This window comes from Castor canadensis, chromosome 11 (genome assembly GCF_047511655.1).
Source record: "Castor canadensis chromosome 11, mCasCan1.hap1v2, whole genome shotgun sequence".
Taxonomy (NCBI): Eukaryota; Metazoa; Chordata; class Mammalia; order Rodentia; family Castoridae; genus Castor; species Castor canadensis.
In genome coordinates, this window is record NC_133396.1 from 59,014,462 (window position 1) to 59,030,162 (window position 15,701).

Here is a 15,701-nt window from a genome sequence, read left to right on the forward strand (position 1 = left end):
AGAAGGCTGGAAAAGGATTAAATGACAGCTAAGGTTGGAGCTGCTAGGACTCAGAGCTGAGGGGCCAGACACCCAGAGGGAAGGGTGCCCTCAAGGGTCTAGCTGTCCCCTACCTCTCCTGTCCCAGGATGGAGGGTCTTTTTTTTTTTTTCTCAGTCCATGACCCAGACCCTGCTTTACCCATCAAACTGCACTGGACACATTGCTCTTCTTGCTCTTTTCCAACTGGGGTTCTCCACAGTCCAAATCCCACATCTAGGATCCTTTTCTTGGACGGGAGGTCCAGAAGCCTCCCAGGGGCAAAGGACTGGTGCCACACTGTGGACTTGGCATAGGAGCTGGGGTAGGTGGGTTCTGGGCCAGGACTTGGGCTCTGACGTCCCTCCCCGCAGGCCAGTTCCCGTCACGTCCTGGAGCACTATTTCCACGCAGTGGTGGCAGCCGTGGAGCAGGCGGCCAGCGAACCCAGCCAGAGCAGGGTGCGACACCTGGAGAGGCTGGAGGAGATTTACTGCTCGCTGCTGGGGCCGGGGGCCGCGAGGGGGCGCTGCGATGGTAAGTGGCCGGTGGGGACGCGCCGAGGACCAGCTAGGACAGCAGACCGCGGAGAGGGATGGAGTGGGTCCAGAGCAGCACTCTACCTGCCTCGAGCCTGTGTAATTCAGGAGGGCGGGTCCTGGTAGATCTCTGGAACCTGGGGGCCCAGAGGAGCACCGGGGGAACTTGGTAGGATCGGGGCTAAGAAGGTAACTAATTTGGTCATGATAGACCTCAGAGCACCTGTCACACCCCAATTAACTGTGCTAAGCACTTTAGATAGATTTAAATCTATTGCATATAGTAAATCAACTAATTGTCACAGTAAACTTTTATTTTTATTGGAAACTATTAGTACCTCCACTTTACAAGGGAGAAAACTGAGTTAGAAAGAGATTAAAAATCTTGCCCATGATCACTCAACTAGCAAATGACACAGATTCAAATCCAGGCTGTCTAGTTCGTCCCCACTCTGCTACCGCAACCAACGATTCTGTCACCCAGAAAACCCTCTCCAGAGGATATAAAACAGTAGGCATCAGCATCATTGATATCTGATGTCATTGATTTTTATTCTGCATTTCTACTTACATATAAGATAATGACGTACACTGATAGGAATGGCTGAGAGAAATATCTCTGGCTGTTACTGAATGCTTCCCATGTGTGTCCTGCTGTGTCCCACAATCTCCATGGAGCACGTCAGCGTGCATGTCTCAGAACACACGCTCACATATGGTGCACACTAGTTACAAGGTGCTGGGGAGTGGGCTGGAAACCACCAGCACAGGTTAATGTGCCAGACTGAGGACTTGAACTTGGCAAACCAAGCTGGATGGAGGCGCAGCAGTCTGGCTGAAGTCAGCAGGATAGCCATGCCTGGACTCCATCCTCTTGGGTTTCCATTCTTTTGTTTTGCTTTAAAATTCTAAACTGCCTGCGATCACCACACAGAAAAGGCTTCTTAGTAAGCTGGACCAGGGAAGACCCTCTGAGCCATCCCTAACATCCAAGCCTCATCTGTGAGTACCTATCTTCTACACAGGCTTGACCTGAGCATCTTAGTGACCAGTCAGTGCCCCCATTGAGCCCCTGCAGCTATAGGACACAGTGGGACACAGTGGGTAAAAGATAGGCTGCTCAGGCTCAAACTCCTGGCTCTGCCACTTACTATATGTTACTTAACCTCTCTTGCCCTGACTCCTTCCTATAAATTGAGGATGATAAGTTTACCTGTCCTCCAGGATCATTGGCACAATCCAGAGAGGTAATTACAATGTCTGCCGGGTGAGCAGGATGTTGCCTGGCAGGTAGGAAGCATTTGGTGAGCCTCAGTTGCTCTCCTCTGAGGAAGCTCACAGCTTGTTAGGAAGGGAACCGTGGCTGTGTAGAAGTTCAACGGGAATCAAAAACCATATCTCAGGTTCACAGGGTAGGTGTTCCCAAGGAGCAGACTATGAGTTCTGCTTAGAGAGCATGACCACCGTAGACTACTGGAGTGCTCAGGATGCTTCTAGAAGGAAGGCTAGAAGGAGGGAATGGCCCTGATCTCTCCCCTGGACTGTGCAGGACTTCTGTCATCCTCTACCCATTAAAACAGAAGCCCCTAAGTGTTTTTGAGCAGGGAGATGACAGCAGCAGTGTTGGGCCCTGAGGAACTAATGGTGGCAGAAAGAGAAAAGTAGATTCCACAAGTCCAGGCCTGGGCCAGAGAGGGTTCCTGTCAGGGCTCCAGGCCCATACCCAGGAGCCTGGAGCTCCTCTCCGTGGTCCTCATCACCTGCTCCTTTCTTCAGGTGACTCTCTCCAAGACCGGCCACCAAGCATCCCCCTGCCCAGCCCCTATATCACCTTCCATCTGTGGACCGACCAGGAGCAGCTCTGTACGTGACTGTGCCTCTGCCCTCCCTATGGGAGCTGGCTGGGATGGGCCATGTGTGTTCACGTGTGCTTTTTTACGTGTCTGAGCGTCTCTTGTTTCTATGTGTGTCTCTGTGCACCTGTGTGATGGCTGTTTGCTCTGTGTTCTTCTCCGAGTTGTTCTACGTCTGGAAGGACACATTTTCTCCAAGTTGGCATAGCTCAGGGTGTTAGCTGCTGATCTCATGTACCAAAGCCCATAATGACAATGTCCCTAAGAGGGAGGCACATGCAAACCGTTATGGCTCCCAGAACTGGAGGGCCCTTCCAGGGAGACCTGCTGGCTGACACTTCCCCTCCACTCTTGGCTCTTCTCAAGGAGAAGGAGAGGACAAGGATGCAGGTCAGGTTAGAAGTTCTAGACCAGGGACCTGACACTTCCTTTTGTGAGCTGGACCTCAGTTTCCTCATGTGTAATAAAACAAAGTTGAGTTAGAAAGCCTTCAAATCTTCCCTGGAACTGATGGTCTGGATTTGGTGTCTCAGAGGAAGCCACAGGAAGGGGAGGACTGGGAGCACTCCAGGGTCAGCCGAATGAAGGAGGTGCTGGGGTGAGCTGATTTCTTTAGTGCAGGACTTCTCAGAACCTTCAATATATTTACTAATGGGATTCAACCAGAGGTAGCAGGATTGTGCAGGGTTCTTTTTTGACCACAGGACCTTCATTCCTTTATGGAGTACCCTGTGGGCTTCTGTTTGGGTGGACAGGGTTAGAGAAACATGGGGCCCAGGCTTTTCTGGGGAGGGACCCTGCCATGCTGAGGAGCCCTTGCCACACTGATGTCCCCTGTTTTCCTGTCCTAGGGAAGGAGCTGGTACTCTTCCTCTGCCCACACTCCCATCTGCGCCTCAGCGCTGACTTGGAGGCCTTGGATCTGCAGGGCCTCAGGCCAGACCAGGACTTGGCCCGGGTGTCTGTGCTATCCACTGACAGTGGCATTGAACGGGACCTTTCCTTGGGGGGCGATGAGTTCCTGGCCCCCAGCAGCCCTGAGACGGAGCGGGCCGGGCTGCAGCGCAAAGGGGGCATTAAGAAGCGAATATGGCCCCCAGACTTCTCCATGCCTGGCAGCTGGGACGGGCCACCTGGGCTGCACCGGAGAACTGGCAGGCCCGGTGGGGACGGGGAGCTGCTGCCTGGAGTCTCCAGGGTGCACACTGCCCGGGTGCTGGTTCTGGGGGATGACAGGATGCTAGGGCGCCTGGCCCAGGCCTACCACAGACTCAGGTAGGGCCCCAAGCGTAGACTAGGGACCGGGGTTGGTCGGGGCATAGGTGGGCCTAGTATGGGTGGTGGGGGGCGGGGCACAACAGAAGGTCAGGAGGAGAGGCCAGGGTGAGGCAGGGGAAGGCCACTGTGCAGGATGCCCAGTACCTGGCCATCACAGAGCACTGTGCTCACTACTGTGCATTTGTCAACCCTCCTGATCCTCATCACCACCCTGGGTATCGTGGCTACACCCATTTCATAGATGAGGAAACAGAGGCTCCAAGAAATGGTGTAAATTGCCATAAGTCAGAGACAATAAATGGCAGAGCCATGTCCGTTTGATGTCATTCCCCTCCCCCCACCCCCACACCCCATCCCGCTGTCACCCGCTTTGCTGCCTTTTTCCAGGAAACGGGAAACACAGAAGTTCTGCCTCACTCCCAGACTCAGCCTGCAGCTCTACTACATCCCTGTGCTGGCACTGAAGGTGACTGGACAGGGGAGGAGGCGAGGGGACCATGAGCAAGGAGTAGAGGGTGGGGGATCAGGAGCAGGAGCTGGGTAGAGAAGCGGCAGAGTGGGGCCTGGACACCCCTGAACCAGCACCCCTTGCCCAGGGACTGCAGTCACTGGAAGAGGCTTCAGGGGGTCTTCTGATTTGCTGGACAAGATGGTGCTCTGGGGGCAGTAAGGCCAGAGGCAGGTTCTCTCCCAGCAGCCTGCCCACTGCTGGGTTTGGCTTGGTTTTGTAATGGAATTAGTTGTGAGCTGCTCCTCTCACGTTGGTCTCTATCTCTCTCTCTCCCTCTCTCTCTCTCTCTCTCTCTCTCTCTCTCACACACACACACACACACACACACGAGGAAGTTTCGAATGACAGAAGTTCATTGACAGTGGGTGATGTAGCCACACCGGCAATGTCACTGCAATGTCACTTCCTGTTGCCCTGCTTCTTAGCCAGAGCAGAAAGACCAAAGCAATGCTTGTCTCTCCACTTCCAAGGCTGACAAACCTTGGGTGTGAGTGTGTTTTGCTTTGGTTTTTGCTTTTTTGGCAGTACTTGGGATTGAACTCAGGGCCTTGCACTTGCTGGGCAAGCGATCTACCATTTGAGCCTCGCCCCCAGCCCTTTGTGCTTCAGTTTGTTTTTCAGGTGGGGCGTCTTCTTTTGCCTACTACTGCCTGGACCAGGCGATCCTCCTAGTTGTGCCTTCCACATAGATGGGCTGATAGGCACGCATCATGCCCAGCTAACAAGCCCGGTCGGTTTTCAGTGTCCCTGACAGGTGACTGTCACCCAGAGCTTTTCCCACGTCCCCTGAGTTTATAAAACAGACACTGCTTTGTCTTCACATGGTGCAGAAATGGAGGCCCTGAGAGGTTAAGTGATTTGGCTACATTCACAAAGCACAGGCCATGGTATCGGGGGGCCCCCAAACTGAGAAGGAAGGGCCCAGCTCATCTGTCCCATCCCTCATCCCAGGAACCCGCAGTGTCCTGGCAGCTGGAGCTGAGAGAGCTGGCCACCTTCCTGGGCCGCGCAGACCCGTGGTACCAGAACACTGTCAACACCCTGTGTCCTGCCATCCACAAGCTGGCTGAAATGGTAGGGGCAGCAAGTGTGCGAGGGGGGGAGGGAAAGAGGAGCATGGAATCTGAGCATGGAGATGGGGAAGGGGAACAGAAGAGCCCAGAGGGGATGGAGGGTGGGCTGGGCTCTAGAGGAGGCTTCTTCTAGGACTTCATCCTTGACCTCAAACATCACCCCTAAGGCAGCTGAGACAGGCAGGTGAGACAGGCAGGAAGGGAATGCAAAAGAGAAGCCCTGTCCAGCCAGAGGTTTTAAACTCTCTGGAAACACACTGGACCTGAGCTCTATGGAAGAGAAGCTATCGGTCTTTCCAGGTGCTTAGCCAGTTAACGTGAGCCTCTGCGGGCCATGTTTTGTGACTGTATAGCTGACATTTCTGAGCCCTTACCACAGCCACCCAAGCCAAGTCCTTGCACCAGCTGCTATTGTCACCATAACCCCATTTTACAGGCCAAGCAGCCAAGGCACAAAGAGATTACATAATTTGCCCAACGGAACAAAATGAGTAGTGGCTTCCCCTCAGAACCAGGCGGCCTGACTCCACACCATGTCCTCTGTTAGGAGAACAAACTGTACCACCATCCCACGACACAGCTGGTAGCAGTGGGGTAGGGAGACTGCTCTGCCAAGACCTTTATCTAGTACAGTTACACCCTCTTTACTGTCACAGCCATTTTTAACTCACCAATCAGTCTTTTGACTTAAAAAGTTCAAAGTTTCATATAGTCCGATGTGGCAATTTTCTATTTTATAGTTTCTGCCTTCTCTGGGAGTCTTGCTTTGAAAGCCCTTTCCCTACTCTGAGATTAAATAATTCACTAATTTGCTCAAGCACTTTTAGGAGTTTCATTTTTGCATTTAAATCATCACCTCATCTGCAATTAATTTTAGTATCCCATGTGAGGCATGTCACTTTGATTTTTTTCCAAAGGTGTCTCCAGGCAAGCCACCTTGCCTCATCCATCTGATACACCACTCTAATCATTGACTAAATTCTTACCTCTGCTTGAGTTTATTTCTGGATACCTTTTCTCTCTCATTGATCTTTGCAGTTCTGTACAAATTGGCCTTTTAATATCTTAATATCTGGCCTCATCATTACTCTTCTTTTATAAAACATTTCAGAATATGCTTGTTTCTTTATCTCTCCTGATAGACTTTAGAATTGCATTTCAAGCTTTTTGGGTTTTTTAAATTCTATTAGGATTTCGATTGACATTTGGAGGAGAATTAGCATTTTTAGCATATTATGTTTTCCTCTCTGGAGCATAATCTAGCTCTTCATTTATGAAACTCTTCTTTTATATCCCTCAGTATAATTGAAAATTTTTCATCACACAGCTTTTGCCCATTTCTTACTAAATTTCTTCCTTGTATTAATAGTATTTCTTGCAGCTGTAAAGCGTATCTTTCTCTCGTTATATTTGGGTAGAACCTATTGCTAGTATGAAAAAAGGCTATTGATTTATACATATTTATTTTTGTTTTTAGAAATTGTGGTTAAAACACAACATTCACCATCTTTCACCCATTCATTTTTGCACTTGTCACTGTACTGAGATTTCCATTTTGCTTTCTCACTTGATTGGTTGGAATGTCTTCTTATATATTTTATTCAAATGAAGATATTTGAGGGCACATGTTTATCTCACCTGAAGATGTCTTTGCATACATAAAAGAATGTTTAGCTGGGTATTAAAATACTTTTTTTTCCCCCTTGAGCATTGGAGGATGTTATAGGAGGAACTTTTGCACAGGTCTCTTTGGTCCTCCTGAGTTGGTAGCTTTTTTCCTGCCTGGACATGGTGAGATTTTGGGGTTTCCCTCTACCCTTCCCCTTATAATTAACAATTTGTAACTCACTATGCATGCTCCAAAACCAGCTCCCACCGGAAGAGATGGAACACTGCAACATTATCCAAATTAGTCCATTGTCCTCTAGGTGACCTTTTTGGTGACCTTTTCACTAAACCAGATGTGAGAGCCAGAAGAGAATTTATAGAATTAGGATGAGACAACTCTGACTTCTTTCAACTTTGATATTCCAAGTCAAGCGTCCCTAATCCAAAAATCCAGAATCTGAAATGCTGCAAAGTCCAAAACGTTTTGAGCACCATCCCAAGGCTGGAAGTGGAGAATTTTACAACTGACCTCATGTGACAGGTCTTGGTCAAAACACAGGCACACAAAAAATGTATTAAACATGCATGTCAAACAAAACGAATTTTCATGTCTAAACGTGAGCCTCATCATCTCATTATCTCATTATCTATATATGAAAAATCTGAAATCTGAAACACTTCTGGTCCTAAGCATCCTGGCTAAGGGGTCCTCAGTTATATCACATTCTATGCAGATGTGCTGTTCTGTTTGCCTGAAAACCCCAATCATTTGCTTTACAATCATACAGGGCTGGGGAAACAATGAGAGGACAAAGCACTAGTTTCACTGCCAATAACATGTAAGCCTTATTAGTTTATTTATTTATTGATTGACAAGGTCTAGGTTGCCCAGGCTGGCCTTGAACTCACCATCCTCCTGCCTCTGCCTCCCAAGCAGCTGGAACTATAGGCACAGGCCTTCAGACTTGACTGATTAATTTATTTAATAGATTAAGAGACTGCCAGGGCTGGAGACATCAGACCATGTAATTCAACCTCTTATTTCCCCTTGAAGAAAACCCAGGCCTCAAAAAGTATAATGCCCGATATGGTGGCTCATGCCTATAATCCCAGCTCCTGAGGCAGAGATAGAACTGTAGCCTGAGGCCAGCCCAGTGCAAAAGCACAAGACCCTAAGTATCTTACCTCCTGTGAGCACCCAGCATAGCGCCCTGCACATGGAGATGCTCACTCTGTCTTTGTGGGAGTAAAATGAATCAGGTTGCCTGGGGAGGTAGACCTCGGGGCAGGTATATTTTGATTAGGAGTAGAAATCAGGTGGTCAGGATGGTTTGGAGTGTGGCAAAGGACCAGCTGGGTTTGTGCATCGCAGAGTCTGTGGGGACTTTGGAGTTTCTCTGTTGAGAAAATGGCTCCTCCCACAGTAACCTGGATGAGGGGGTTGAAGACATTCCTTGTCTCCCTCACAGCCTCCCTGCCTGGATACATCCCGAACTGTGGACCCCTTCATCCTGGATGTCATCACCTACTATGTTCGCATGGGCACCCAACCCATCTATTTCCAGATCTACAGGGTCAAGGTAATCCTTCCACATGGTGCTCCAAGGGTGCCATGTAGCCTGCTGGACTCCAAGTCCCACTATCTAAATATTACCCTGTCTCTGGGGAAACACCAGTCACCAGGGTGCAAGTCATGAAGAGCCCAGATGCTCTTGGTTGTTGACTTATCTTCTTAGTGTCTATATGAATCAAATCATTACTGAATTTTTTTTTCTGGTGGTACTGGGGTTTGAACTCAGTGACTCAAACTTGCTAGGCAGGTGTTCTACCACTTGAGCCACACCACAGCCCCCTCAAGAATGAATCTTAAGATAACTCAAATGATTTCTTACATTAATTACTGACATCTGTTTTTCTTTATGACATCACCCAACAAACATATTCATTTATGAACCAAAAATATATTTAAGCATTTTCATTTAAAACAGAACCTTAAAATATTCTTTAAAACAAAACAGGAACCAGGAATAGAATTTTGCAATTGAAGAGGCTAAAATGAGCAACTGGTTGAGTCCAAGCAGGGTGGAGACAGTGAGACTCCTTTTCCTGGTTAGGGACTTAGGAATCTGCCTGCAGGAGCCCAGACTCACACAGTGAGCCTCCTGAGAGTGCAGCTTTAAGGAGATGGGCAGAATAAAGCCAGGATGTAGGTGTATGTTGACCACTTCCTGTGGTCTGCAGTAAGGGCCCGTGAGAAAGTGACAATGATCAGTCATTTTAGGGCAGAGAAAGAGGAAAATATGGCCTTCTAAAGCAGGTCCTTTTACCTATATCAGCTGACAAGAACTGGGTCTTCTTGGGGTCATTTTGGAGCTTAAAAGTTGAGTTCTCTTCCTCTAATGCCAGCAAAGGCATGGAACTTGAACACAAAGTAGGCCAGAAGGTTGAGAGTTCATTGAGGATGTCTCTCCTCTCCTCCCTTCCCCCCACCTTCTACCCCCTCTCCTCCCTCCCTTTTCCTCCCCTCTCCTCCCCTCTCACAACCGTAAAGGGTGTAAACCTCTCCTCAACATCAATAACTTAAAATTAAAGGTTTGGCACCTGTTGCTGATCTTCAGCCCTGGCCCCCAGAACACACTCAGCTGCACAAAGCTGGGTTTGCGGACTAGTTTCAAAAAGGGAGAATGACCACCAGGGGGAGCCATGGGACTGCCAGGAAGAACTCACTCTGGGATTGGGCTCCTGTTTGGGGGAGGGTTCCCCAAAGCAAGACTTTGCTCTGGATTGGATGCTGGCAGGAAAAGCAGTAATTCTGTGACTGGGCACCTCAATAATTCTTACTCGCAATTCTTACAGTCCTCATATCTCTGGGATGGGAGGAAACAGGATGGATGGCTACACCCTGTCTTTGTGTCTGTGTTTAGACACAGACTGGAATGGGCTGGTTTGGGGTTTTGGTCACCTAGTGGCCTTAGCTAAAAATGTTGGCATCTGTAAAGTTAATGGTCAACCGAACACAGCATGGCCAGCCGTGAAGGCCAGGCCAGCTCCCAGCAGTCAGGGACTGCCTTTCTCTTTCCTATATCCCTCTTCTCAAAAAAAACCTCTGGCCACCTGGTGCAGGCTGGTGGATTTTGTCACTGAGAAATTCCTGGGTGGCATGGCAGCTGTGAGTGCAGAGGGCAAGGCAGTGTGAAGGGCCATCCTGGGTAGCACCATGAGCATAGTGTCACCCTGTCAATTTCTGAGCCAGTGTCTTAGGGACCTAGAGTAGCATCACACCGGTGCCAAGATGTAGACTACAGGGAGAGACAGAGGGACTAGGCCTGCGCCATATATGCAGGCTGCACCCTGCTATCTTGGGCTTTAAGGGAGAGGTCTTCACCCAGAACACTTCTACCAGTGAGTTCCAATTCTGTGAATGAGTGATCCCCTTCCTCACTTATACCAAAGAAATCGCAAGTGAACACCAACCCATGTTAAATACTCAGGAGGAATCTTCCAAAGTCAGGGCCATGGACACAAGAGCCTAGGTACCCACCAGCCCATGCACAGTGGGGACTAGAAAATGGAAGACAGGTGATATGCTTGTTGTGGTATCACTCCCTCACCCCAGCACATCCACAACATTTTATTTCTAATTGGGCAGCAAGGAAGTCACATTTATATTATGCAATGATCCATCTCCATGTAAAGTCTTTACCTTGCTTGTGCTGGAGAATTAATTTCATCTACTAAATTCTTATGTTTCTCAAAAAAAAAAAAAAAAGTCCTTTTCCCATAGGGTTTGGATATCCTTTGTCTTCCCCTAGCCACACCTGGCCTCTTGTCTCTTCTGTGCCCCTTCATTGTTAGAATGTCCCCAAGGTCACACCAGCTCTCACCAGCCCTTCCCTCACTCAGCCCTGGCTTCTTTGTACACAGTGAAGGACTGAGTTCTTGCTGGCACTTGCTCTCTTACCAGTGTTAAAAGAGATCTTATTACCCCTCCCTGACAAAAATTTTGTCCCCATTCCTGCCCTCTCTGTTAGACAGTGGTAGTCACTACTAGATTGGGTTTTCAATAAGTTTCTTTTTTTTTGCAGTACTGGGATTTGAACTCAGGGCCTACACCTTTACCCACTCCACCACCCCTGTTTTTTCGTGGAGGTGGCGGGATAGAGGTTATTTTCAAGATAGGGTCTCATGAACTATTTGCCTGAGCAAGTGGCTAGGATTACAGACATCGCCACCAGTGCCTGGCTTTCAATAACTGTTTCTTCCACTATTTAAAAATAGTCATATGTTGCTTAATGTCAGGAACATGTTTTGAGATGATTAAATGACTTTGTCATTGTGAAAACACCATAGAGTATGTATATTTACACAAATCTAAATGGTCTAAGTCAATCACTCGATGTGGCCTCCTGATGTAATCAAGATACACGGTAAACACCAGATGTAGGAGGCTGCTGTTGGCACAGCAGGGTGGGCTGCCTTACAGTCACTGGTTTTTTATACATAGCAAGAACACCATCTAAAATAATGAAAGTATAGTGTAGTAAGTACATAAACCTGTAGCCTCGTTGTGTGTTACCATTATCAAGTGTTGTGTACATAATTGTACACACTCTCCCTTTATACAATTGGCAGCAAAGCAGGTCTGTTCTTACCAAGATCACCACAAACACGTGAGTCACATGCTATGCTCTGACCTTATAAATGCTACGACGTCACTAGGTGCTGGGAAATTTCAGTCTATTATAATATTACTGGAGCACTGTTGAAAATGCATTCTGTTGTTGACAGACCCATGGCTGTCCAGCACACGGCTGTATATTACATTAGTGTAGTTACGGATGGATTCAGACCCAGGTGGTCATACTGGGGACCTCAGAATCCAGCACTGGCAGGGCCACTGGGCCTTGCTCCTGCACATCCTTGGGCTGTGGTGGTCAGATGCAGGAGCTGGCTCTGGCTCAGTGAGTCAGTCTTCTCTCTACTTCCCTGTCCTTTCCTCTCTGCAGATCTTCAGTGACCTGAGCCAAGACTCTACAGATGACATTTTCCTCACTGAACTGAAGATGAAGGTCCAAGACTCCAGATCCCCCAAAGGTGAGCTCCCCTTTTCCCAAAGCTCACTCTGGCTCATCTCCCTACCTGGCACCTGATGACACCCCCCACTGTCTACCCTGCTTTTCTCTGCCCCTCCACCAAAGGCCCTTACCTCCCTCCCTTGGAGCTCTCCCAGACGAAAGGCCACCTGGATCCCCTAAGGTGCTGCCTCTCTGTACAAGGACAGCTGCCAGGTCAATCCATAGCTAAACTATGCCTCAGTGTGTGGGGAGGTAAGGGGTCTGGGGCTGCATGCTTTACACCTCCTCTTGTCCTCCCTCAGAGGGTTCTTCACCCCGGAGGAGAGGGGCTGCTGAGGGCCTGGGCGCTGAGCTCTCCATTCGATACCAGAAGGTTAGTGTCACGGGCAAAGCCAGGAGGAGGCCAGAAGGTGGCCAGGAGGTACAGCTGATAGAAGCACCCTCAAGAACATGGGAGCAGGGGAGGGAAGCAACAGAACCAAAGGAACCTTTTTTTCCTTTTCTTGAAGCTTCTGTCAGAGTCTCTCATGGTGGGCAGGGTGGGGTTTGCAGGAATAGGGTGGGAGTGAGGAGGTCAAGGTAACCTTACATGTAGACAAGAAAGTGATATGACTTAAGGAGTGGGAGGGCTGTCCACTGGCTCAAAAAACTCTTCCTCACTAGCTGAGCAGATCCCTAATACTGATCTCACTGGAGACTTGTGCTCTTCGGACTAGAAGGCAGCATGCTCTCTGCGGCCAGGGATGCTCTAAGCCTCTATCTGCTGGTCCTGAGGGGGTGTGAGGATTCGGAGGGAAAGCCACATCCCAAGGACCCCACCTGTTCCCAAATCTCCCTCCCCAGGCCCTGCTCAGCCATCGACCCCAAGAGGTTGCTGTTTCCCTAAAGGCCACTGGGCTGGTCCTGAAAGCCATTCCAGATAGCAACACTGAAGGTAAGGAGCTGAGGGTACAGAGAGAAGAGAGAGGGGACAAGACAGGATAGTCAAGGAAAGTACATAAGATAAGGAAGTCAGGGAGAAGCCCCATATCAGCCCTGCCATCACAGAACAGCTGGGGTAAGCTGAGCCCAGGCTACCCTGACTGAAAAGCAGAGTCTTGGCCCTTGGGTGGCTCATTGTCAGTAACCCAGACTCTATCCTGGGCCTTGGGACTGGGCCTGAGCATCTGGAGGGTGGAGGGACACAGGAATGGACTAGAGGTGGCCACCTGCCTTGGAACTGGGTCTGCAGGGCTGTTTGCATTCTGTTTGGAAATTTTGAATTTTGAATGTTGTTCCAAAAAAAATGGAGATAATAAAAGATGCTAATTTAGGTGCTTATACTAAGTTCTAAATATTAGCTGTCACCATGAGATCCCTAGCCTCCTGGCAGGATGGAAAGGGTAGCAACATGGATCACTAACCGTGGCACACATTTCCAGGGGCCACAATGTTCTGCTTAGAGTATGAACTCCTTCATGCATGCTAACCCTATGACATAGATCTTATTAGCATTAGATACTTTTCTTGGAGAGGAAATGAGTCAAAGAAGGTAACTTCCCTGAGGTCACCTCCATGTGGAAGTCGGAATTGGGGCTCAGACGCAGGCAGGCATCTTCACACTCTGCTTCTCACTGCTACCCCACACTGCCTCCCTAGCACTGCCAACTCTCACAGACGGCTGCAGGGATATGACCCACAGAGGCTTGGAGAAGATTAATTCTGAGCAAACAAGAAAGATCACCGAGGCAGAAACATATCCTGTTTGCTACTTTGTCCCCAGTGTCCAGTACCTGTCCTGGCACATAGGAGATACTCAGAAAATGCTTAATTATTATCAGCCAGGAACCCATGGATCACACCTGTAATCCTAGCTACTTGGGAGGCTGAAATCAGGAGACTCGTGGGTCAAGGCAGTCAGAATAAAGAGTTCAAGAGACCCCATCTCTAAAACAACCAGAGCAAAATGGACTGTAGGAGTGGCTCAAGCAATAGAGCACCTGCTTTGCAAACAGAAAGCCCTGATTTCAAACCCCAGTCCCACCAAAAAATAAATAAATAAAAATAAAAATAATAAAAACTGAACGAATTGGGAATATTCCAGAATAATGGAATTCCAGAGAATGGAACTACACATGACAGGCTGGAATGCTTATGAAGAAACCAACTCTGATCCCTCTTCACTATCCAACTGCCAGCAATGATTCCTCACCAAATGCAACATGGCTTGCTTGCTATCCATTCCCTCTCTGTCTGTAATGCATTTGGTTCTTTTCTCGTTTTGTTGTTTTGCATCTTACTATGTAGCCCAGGCTTGCCTCGAACTCACCATCCTCCTGCCTCAGTCTCTTGCATTTATATTCTTATAGGGGGATCATAGCACCTCAGTCTTCTTGGCATCTGGCACAAAGAAGAAACTCAAGAAATAATATCACTTCTTGATAAAATCGCTTCCAGTAGAGTTAGAATTGTGGGTGGCATGAAACTCTCACAACACGACCTTATTTACTTATAAACACCATGGAAAGAAACACATTATTCTGCCAAAATCTCTTAACTTCAAGGCATAGAGCAGTGGAGCCAAAGTTCAAAACCCAGCTTTGCCACATGCCAGCTGTGTGACCTTGGACAAGTTACTCATGACCTCTCTACTTCTTTTTAAATTTCTAAACTAAAGATAATCAACATTAATTTGTGTGCATGCAGTAGGCTACAAATGTGAGCTCAAATGGTTAAAAATGTACTCTTTCTATTTCTTTCATAGGGGGCTCACCCCTCCCCACACCCTAAACTTTTATCATCACAGGCCTAGTGATGCCAGAGCCGTCCTTAGAGGCCCAGACACCTAAGCACCCTTTCTAGTTGGCAGGGAAGGACCAGGCCTGCCAGCAGTCAAACAATCTTGATTTTTGACACATCATACAGTATTAGAAAACTGGTGGGTAGGGGACTGGGATGTGGCTCAGTGACAGAGTGCTTGCCTGGCATGTGAGAGGCCCTGGGTTTGATTCCCAGTGGAAAGAAGGGAGGGAGGGAAGAAGGAAGGAAGGAAGGGAGAAAATATTACCAAAAAAAGTCAAAGAAGCAATTCCCCCCTTTTTTTTGATGGTACTGGGGTTTGAACTCAGGGCTTCACACTTACTAGGTAGGTGCTCTACTGCTTGAGCCACCCCCCCCCCCAGCCTAAAGAAATAATCCCAACCTTTGGGACTAATGCCCTCCTCATCACTGGTGCCTCTACCTCCCCGACACCTGAGTAGGTGTTTCTTAATTTTCAGCCCATTAGCTGCAGAGAAATTCAACATAACATTCTTCCTTTGGAAGGGGGGTGCTGGGTGATGAAGAAAGTGCTTGTGTAAGGGTTTGGATTGGCAATGGCTGCTGGGTCCTTCCCTGAGTTGATTATCAGGGAAGGAGATGGGTGACGAGGAAGGAACTGAAACCTGGCTAAGACCAAGGCGGAATCAGGAAATCGGGGTAAAGAGGATTGAACTATAGTGATCTTCTTAGGGCCCAGAATCTCCAACTCCCTTACTTCCCTGGAGAACATTCACAGTCCCTCCGATCTCATTCAGTTTCAGGGTTCCCCCATTGCCCCCCAGTGGCTGCTCCTGTCATGGACCACACGTATCTGAATGTTAGCGTGATGGAAGTGGTTAAGTCCTCCAACCTGGCAGGAAGATCCTTCTCAGTAAGTTCCAATGGAGGGGGAAAGGACAGCCAGATGAGAGCTGGCTAGGGTAGGGGAGGCTGGGAGCCCTAGGGGA

The 15,701-nt window shown here is 48.6% G+C and overlaps 1 protein-coding gene across 5 annotated transcripts in view; it reads left to right on the forward strand.

The window, feature by feature from the left end:
• The window catches only part of Pik3r6 (phosphoinositide-3-kinase regulatory subunit 6), a 58,257-nt gene that overhangs the window by 19,301 nt on the left and 23,255 nt on the right, over positions 1–15,701 (forward strand). For 4 of the 5 annotated variants that reach the window (XM_074046875.1, XM_074046874.1, XM_074046876.1 and 1 more), the window contains exons 9-18: positions 393–555; positions 2,334–2,420; positions 3,262–3,685; positions 4,076–4,154; positions 5,151–5,273; positions 8,350–8,460; positions 11,887–11,974; positions 12,258–12,328; positions 12,799–12,889; positions 15,510–15,625. In XM_074046875.1, the coding sequence (XP_073902976.1) occupies positions 393–555; positions 2,334–2,420; positions 3,262–3,685; positions 4,076–4,154; positions 5,151–5,273; positions 8,350–8,460; positions 11,887–11,974; positions 12,258–12,328; positions 12,799–12,889; positions 15,510–15,625 (1,353 nt within the window). The remainder of the gene's footprint in view (positions 1–392; positions 556–2,333; positions 2,421–3,261; positions 3,686–4,075; positions 4,155–5,150; positions 5,274–8,349; positions 8,461–11,886; positions 11,975–12,257; positions 12,329–12,798; positions 12,890–15,509; positions 15,626–15,701) is intronic. The other variant, XM_074046877.1, reaches the window with a different exon arrangement.